General features: G+C 38.4%; 1 protein-coding gene across 1 annotated transcript in view; it reads left to right on the top strand.

Moving 5' to 3' along the window:
• Positions 1-3,578, top strand: part of LOC149048510 (uncharacterized) — an 11,417-nt gene extending 7,839 nt beyond the window's left edge. Inside the window, exons 4-7 of the mRNA XM_089198784.1 lie at positions 213-355; positions 780-936; positions 1,833-1,987; positions 3,092-3,578. Of these exons, the coding sequence (XP_089054910.1) occupies positions 213-355; positions 780-936; positions 1,833-1,987; positions 3,092-3,393 (757 nt within the window). The 3' untranslated portion in view covers positions 3,394-3,578. The remainder of the gene's footprint in view (positions 1-212; positions 356-779; positions 937-1,832; positions 1,988-3,091) is intronic.
• The last annotated feature ends 4,651 nt before the right edge of the window (positions 3,579-8,229 follow it).

The following is an 8,229-nucleotide window of genomic DNA, read 5'->3' as shown; positions in this document are numbered from 1 at the left end:
GCGCGCATGATTTTCATTCATTGTGTGTATACAAATTAGCCTTGATGGCCTCGCATTTGAATGAGAATTTCATGCTTATAGAAATATTGTGGAGAACTGAAAGGCAACTTTACACGAACCAAAGAGAATGATAACTTAACTAGTTTCCGCCATACAATACAGAGATCTCTTATCTTTAATACTGACAGAGGCTTTTCGTTTCCTATCCACAGGGCGCTCTTTGATGCATTGGATATTCCATTAGTAGGTGGATCAGTGGAATCACGATATCTTTCCATGGACAAACTGACCACACGCGGTTTTTTAGTTTCTTACGGCGATGTTTCCTGTCCTGATGGATTTATTTACCACAAAGGTACAAGCGACATTCTTGTAAAGGAAAACCATATTTGTTTTTGAATTCCTTCTCAAGCTCGTGTACTTTGTGTGAAATATAAAACATGAGGTTGGCTAAAAAAAAAGTTCACAATACTGAGTAGTTTAAAATATTGAAAGCAAAGTTATAGAAAAGAGAACAGTTTCAAATTGGAAAAAATGAAAGGGATTTATTTCGGGGTAAAATGACAAATTGCGCCCAACTTATACCTTACCAAGTCTACCCTCTCTTGATAGCACCACTGCTAATTAAAAAAGGAGTTGTATCAGTTTGTTTCAATTTTACACCGTTTTACTATGACACAACGAGGCTTTGTTGACGCCCGTAACTCACCATCGACTAATGTAAAAAAACATAATTAGGAATTTAAATCGGATTGACTTTAAGATTTATTTTGCCATAGGTGACCCGCTAGAATGTGAACGCATTACGTATCCATGTGTTGTTAAAGCAAGTAAAGGAGAAGACACCAAAGCGGTGCGATTAGTGAAAGACTCCAAGGTGCTCAACGCAGCTATTGAGCATGCGTTATCGTATTCAGATCATGTGATCATTGAAAGGTAGGCATTACTGTTAAGTAAGAGTAAAAGTCGAGGAAGCGTGTACAAGTGAACATGGTTTGGCTGTCAGTTTTGACCGTGATGATATTGATATGCCGACAAGCCAAGTTGTTGTCAAGCTTATATGCGAATGAAACTGGAGGCCGGATCCCAAATCGGATGAATCTGATTTGCCGATGAAAGCATTTGTTTAAATGCATAGAATCATTCAAAAACTTGTGTAGATTTGACTGTAAGTAACTCAAAATACGAGGAAACCTGTTTATTCACAGACGTCTCGAGAAAAATTTGTGCATCTCCGAAAGAGCCTAAAAGCCTAACTTCGGTAGCTCTTAGATCAGATGGTTCTCAATGAGGTTTGAGACATGTATGAATTTAAAGAAAGCAATTTTTAATTGCTTGTCGAAAGTGATCCGAGCTGACCTAACTTTTTTCTTAAGTGTGCTTTGTGATTGGTGAAAATAATCGTACCACCTTCTCGACCAATCAAATGGTAGAGCGAAACCAATCCCGACGTGATCATTTGCATTTTCCCATGGAAATGGCTTGAATTGTTAAAAAGAAACAAAGGGTCAGTCTGAGGTAAGCGGTATATAAGTTCTGGCGGGATACCAAGACAACAAGATAACAGGAGGCTGCAAAACCTATTAGTGCACTAAGCAGGCCTTAGAACGTTTAAACAAGCTATTTCAGGAATGCAAACTCATGGTGCTTTCCTAACGTACTAGATTTCTTTATCATTATAATTCGACCCCTCCTTTGTATTCATTGAAGTGGGGCCACACACCTTGGTCAGAGACTATGTGTAATTTTGCAGCCTTATAACATTTTTCAATTAAAAAAGTTAATCCTATTCAACGATTTATTACTTTGTTTCTTCTTATTTTTTTCGGCAGGTACGTAGAGGGACGGGAAATTCGCTGCGCTGTTGTTAAATCAGCAGCAACTGGAGAATTAAAAGCTTTGTCGTGCATCGAGTATAAAGTACGAGAAAATGACATTCGAAGAACTGAAGACAAGCTCAGCTGCAATGAAAAAGGATTACCTGTTGGTAAGTGCTGTAGATATATGTCCTTAATTTTATCAACAGCACCGGTATTAACATATGTGCTACGAAGCCACATTTTCAGAGCACTTTTTCAAGTTAATTGGGTTCCTAGCTCAGAAATTTTTTAAATCCCAAATAGAGGTTTGTGTCACGTGATCCCACATTAATCGTACCTATGCCGCTATTTTGCATACATGGCGGCTGTCGAAGGCGATCGCGTGCAATTTTTACGAAGTTATTGCGATTTACTCAGCGCCGAGAACAAAAATAATAAAAAAAATTGCGAGAGGCTTAAACGTTCTGCAGGACTAGATCCCTACTCTGTAAGTGCCAACTTTTTCTTTCGATCGATGGATAAATGGCCGGAGGTCGAGTTTCCTGATATGGTAAAGGAACACTTCAAAGCCTACAAATGTCTTCAGTCCTACCAAAACTTCGTTGTTGATTGTGTGAGAAGTATCTTGTGGGAGAGGTGACCCCAAATTATAAATGCCTTGCCAGATGATGGCAGCAAAAAAAAAATTAATCTACAAAACTCGGCTTCGTCTCGACTCGTCAGCTTCAAACTAAGGCTTTGAGAGGACTGCGTTTCCAGTAACCTGTAATTCCTTTTGAGTTTTCCAAGTACTTTTTGTCTTGCATAGAAAGGTCTGTTTGAATTTCAATAGATACGGACTTGGTCGTCGTATTTCTCTTTTAACAGATAAGCTCAGATACGTCAAAATGAATGTTTTTCCTTGCAGTTTTCCTCAGTTCCTACGCTCTGACTTTCTGTTTGTTGGAAAAGTTCTTGCACAAGTTTTCCTTTCTTCTTCCACCTTTCTTTTGCTTGCTTTTTTCGTTCAAGTGAAGATTGCGAACTTGGCTTTAGGACAGAACTCGAGTGAATATTATAGAGGCAGGCTAAATATTTATCTCTCTATAGATTGAGCAATCCTCTGAGACTTCTCGATTACTATTGTCTCACGTTTTGGCTGCTTTTCACTTAAAAATCAGCCAATAGTCGTCAAGTATCTTCGAAAACACTCTTGATACTTTTTAAGGGAAAAAGTTTTCAACAAGAAGTTGTTAAAAATTTGCTTGTTTCTGTGTTTGTTTTCATTCTAGGTGAATCTCCAGAAACTAAAACTTGGTTCCTTGATTCCAGAAAAGAGGAGATGCTGATACATCGTATTCAACAGCAAAGTTGCCGAGCTTTTCGAGAGTTAGGTTTACAGGATTTTGGTGTATTCGACTTCCGAGTAGACGTTGAAGGAAATCCATTCTTCCTAGAATGCAATTTATGCTGTTCCTTTGGTCCACGGAGCGTTGTTAATATAGTCGCCAAGGATTCAGGTTTGTTTGACATGATGGTGGAGAATACTTTGCTGCGCAAGCGTCAACAAGAGAATAACAATGTTAATCTGTGATAAAGTCAACGAAATGACGACACTAACAAAATGTAAGGAAGCGTTGTGATACAAAATGAATCGCTCAGTTTTCTCTTTAGAATTGTCTTTAGTTTCCAAGAAAGGAAATTTATCTTACAAGAATGCGTCGTCTTCGACAGTGTAAGCTTACTTAGAGAAAGAGGTGAATAAAAGAACGGAAATCAGTTTGGACTTGGTTATTAGCCTTGGACTTTCCATGTCCACAACGCAACAGGATTTTATCCAGAAAGTTACTGAAAATGTTATTTGCACAAGAAAGAAAACCACTTGCAAAATGAATCAGTACCCAATATTTTAGTATGGTAATTCTGCGACGTTTGCTTCTGCGATTTCAACATTCCTATGGGAGTTTTTTGCCAGGCTTAAGCTTTAGTTTTGCACTTTCTGTAAATTTTTAGTGAGTATCCGCGAAAGCTTTCATTTAAGCAGAAGCATTTTAAATAAATTTGATTAGAGGGAAATAGTGTAGGGCGAACAAAAATAAAGATGGCCGAACGGCGTTGAAACCAGTGCACACGGTATAGAATGTGATAAATCCTGATCGACACGTCACATACCATACAATTATTAATAAGAGCAAATGTGGCCATAAAACCAACATTTTCAAAATATGATGGCAACAGCCAAAACATCAATTTGGTTCATATTCTCAAGTAAAGTAGGCGTTAGAGTGAAACAAATCACTGCATACTCCGTTTGGCTGAATATTGAATATAATGCCGCTTTTGAAGCTCAAAATTTTAGATAAATGTCGGAGCGTCACGTCACAAAATGGAAACACCTGAACTGATGAAAAGTACCAAGTCTTGAAAAACAACATTAGAACATATGTTGAAAGCAATTTGCGCAGTTCTTGACCATTTATTTACACAATCCTCTAACTAATTTAAAAATAGGTCAAAAGCAACCCGTTATTGAACCATGTGCTATAAAAAATGATTGACTGAAAATATGGCGTTTGGAAGGCGAAGAGCAGTTCTTTTCGATCTGCAAAGGGATTTTTGGGGAAACGATTCAACGTGATTTAATCAAATTATAAAGTTGGATAAAATGCGCCGGTTTATTTGTCGAAAAAGTACACATACACACGCAAACTCAATTGTTTCGCATTTTACGTCCAATCTGCAGCTTAATTAAAATAATATTCTCTTAACTTCCATGTCACTGTTTCAAGGAAGAGGGCTACAGTCCTGAAATTACGGCATCGTTCACGTGAAAGCAAAATTACTTATCAGGATAGTCAACGCCTCCTGATCATGCTCTTACAAAGCGTATTTTGGAATTGTTTTGATTTGAGGTTTCTCCATTCCCAATTTTGTTGAAAAGGAGACTGTAATAACTTCACATGAGAGATCTTTGCCTATTAATGTTAGTTTCTAACCAAACTGCAAACCGGCAAATGTAAGCGGAATGTTGTTATTCGTGAAGCATGTTTCTCTTGAGCATGCGGAATAACGCTAATTAATTCAAATTGAGGTCTAATGAAATCGACAATTCCGCAAAACTGGAACATTGGACTGTGAAACACGTGGCTTCGGGAAGTTAGCTCGAGTTTTGAATATGAGAAACAAGAGCAACAACCATTTAACTCGACCATGATTAAATCTATCATAATTAAAAGTGCCATTGTACTTTTCGAATTATCGATGAAGCGAAAGATCTGCAAAGGGTATAGCCCATCACTGCAGATATGGAATAGAGCGAAGTACAGTGTTAGTATATTTGTTTATTAAAAAGATGCTGTATTGGGGTAAAAACTAGAAAACCACAACTTTCACTAAAATGTTTGTATCAGCCCACGTTCACCAGATTTACAGAGGCTACCATGCCTTGTTGAGTTATTCAAGTTGTACCGGTAGTAAGACTTTACATTTATCTTTTTCAGAGAGTGGTCCTGAAAAGTTTACATTCGCGGGTGATAAAACCATTACTGCGTATCACTTAACTCAAGAAACGTCTAGTGTAATCATTGCACCAACTGATACTACAGACTCGTGTGCGGGAAGGTATAACTCACATCATGGCGTAAAATAAATCAACCCTGCTAGTTATTATTACTCTTGCCTAAGAAGCTAGCCGAATACTAGAACCATCACTGTGCTTAGCTCTTCGCATTGCCTTCGAACGGTTAGTAGGATCAGCCTTTTGTCCGGTGCTTTCTCATTCTTGGAATACTTCAATAAGATAATTTTTCTGAGAACCAGTGACGTTCTTTCTTGTTACTGTCGCTGACTTCAGAGCCCATCCCATCGGTAGTGCTGAACCTTCATTCTCTAACGACATAGATACATCTTCATCCACAGTTTCAGGAACAGCACCAGCCCCGTGCGCCAGTTCAGCTGCGTACAATGTCATTGCTTTGTTGTACAGCGTTTCTTTTTCTAGGGCATACTCGTGTTTGCCACGGTCCAGATGTTTTTCTTGGGATGAGAAATGCTGGAAGGACTTGATACACCCCTCCTCCGGACAATAAAACAACCCAATTCCTTTTTGACAGGTTTCATCGTCACTGTCACTCTCCCTTGCTAGCCAATTGTGTTGTCTGTTCTGCCCTTCATCTCGCTTTAACGGTTTGAAAAGAAACGTTGAAAATTACATTATCTGTATGCTTGTTTAACTGAGGGAGAGGGCTACTGCATTGTTGACGGAAAGTGTTCCAAGGTAAAAATTTACCGTAACCAACTCCATACGCTCTCCACACCAGCACACCTTAGTTGGTGTATGCACTGTTATTAATAAAACTTACTCCTTCCCACTTCACTGGCGTTGACTTTAGAGTAGGCTGTGGACCGCTCACTGTCATGCTGACTTCGGCCATTCCACGAGATGACTCAATGGTCGTCATCATTTGCGATGCTGTCTCGATGTCATGGCCAGCATTGAGATAGATTCTCATGTGCTTTTTTATCGTGGCGGCCTTACGGTCACATAGACCTTATCCGCCTTGCGGGTCTGAAAAGTCAACGCGCTTCAGGTTGATTCCATGCTTGGTTGCCACTCAGTAGAGTTGATGCACAATGATAACAACCAGCGTTATCGTACCTGAGGTGAAGAGAGTTAATTTCTTGCATGATTTCCTTAAGTTGAGTGAAAACGTCGTCAATAATGGCAGGAACAGTTGAACTGTCCTGAGTGCAGCTTTCAAAAGAATGCACGAAAGTTAATATTTCAGTTTTATTATTGGCATTTTTTTCTCCATCTATAGTGATATGCTCAGGAATACCACGCCTTCCGAACCAGTCGCTTTAACTTTCATCCGTCCAACAACACTGACGGCTACAGAAGCGACTGATGGTGAGGCCACTGTGACTTCCGCTTTCTCTTCTGTAACGAAGGCCCTCAGGGTTTTTTGTTATGTTGCACAAATACCCGAAAGAAATTAGGAGCTTTCAGATATTAATTATGCAGTATGTGGAAACCAAATAAAATTCTAGGTGTTTTGAATAGAAAAGTATGCAGAGAGTCAATTCACCTGAGTCGACTTGAGGAAACACTCCTGTCTTCTTTAAAGTTATTTGAGCATTACGTTTCCCTATTCCTCTGTCACACTTTGGCCAGGTTTTGTCACTTTTACCATGGTTTGATATATCAGATGGAACTCTGCACCTTGAATTACTCAGTTCTGATTGGTTAAGACAAATGCAGTTTTCAGGTAATTCAATGCAGAAGAGGGTTAATTCAGTGCAAAGAAGTCACAAACCAGACTGAACAATTCCTTGAACTGTTTAGCAGGATTTTGAACTTTTTTGCGCCTCAAAGATGTGAAAATATCATTGCATATTATTGTTTTGATCGTACACGGTTGTTTTTACCGAATGCATAATGTCACTTGCAGGGTTTGAATGAATTATTTTTTGCACTTGATGCACGCGCTTTGCTTCTGCATTATTATGATAAGTTATTAACCAACTGAATTGCATGAGCCCCTGGGGTGAGTGCAATTTGTGGTATTTGAAAAAATTTACAAGTGCTTATTTATTCTAAATTGCACTCGAAATCATGTAATTACCCATACTAATAGTTGTTATAAGAAACCTTGCCTGCTTATCATTCTTTCTTTCTATCGTCCTCATTGATAAAGTAAAGGACATTTTATTATTTTCAATATATTTTTCCTCATAAAAAAGAAAGTTCTTCACACATAGCAGGTGATATTCAATGTTGACTCACATGGTTTATTTTTATTTCATTGTTTTCTCACAAACTCATCCTTACATTTGTTTTGTTTACAAACTCAGTATGTAGCATTATTTACTAATTGGCCTTATTTAAAACAATCACCTTGAACCTGACATTATGTTCTTATTATCAACAGGCAGTATAGTTATCAATAGCAGTGCCAAGTATTTACAGTAACAGCAGGTAAGTACAGTCGAACCTGTACTAAGCGGCAGCTTATTAAGCAGTCACCCTGTTATTACCGTCCCGAATTTCTCTCCCCTTAATTGCGATAATTTTCATCTCTATAATTAGAGCACAGTTCTCATTTATGCTTGTACTAAAAGCCAAAAAAACGCTGTAAAGAGTGCTCTCTCGGAATTAAGTTACTCCAAAAAAGCTCTGAAGGTAAAATTGTCGCTGCGAGTGAATTCTTACCGTTGCTGTAAAGAATCTGTTGGAGTTCAGGGTCCATAGCTTAAAATAACCCGTAAATAGAAGTTCGTTTGTTCAAAATAAAGCAAGAGGGAAGTTGGTCGATCACAGGTAATCGCACGATTTCGGGTTCAATTTTGATTAAATCAGCATGAGTTAATATTTCAAAGGCTGACCAAATTGCTCGAGCCCGTAGGGTGAGTGAAATTTGAGTGGTGATAT

Source organism: Pocillopora damicornis, chromosome 3 (genome assembly GCF_964200805.1).
Source record: "Pocillopora damicornis chromosome 3, jaPocDami1.2, whole genome shotgun sequence".
Taxonomy (NCBI): Eukaryota; Metazoa; Cnidaria; class Anthozoa; order Scleractinia; family Pocilloporidae; genus Pocillopora; species Pocillopora damicornis.
The sequence above is the reverse complement of the archived record's forward strand: the minus strand, read 5'-3'. Positions and strand labels throughout refer to the sequence as shown.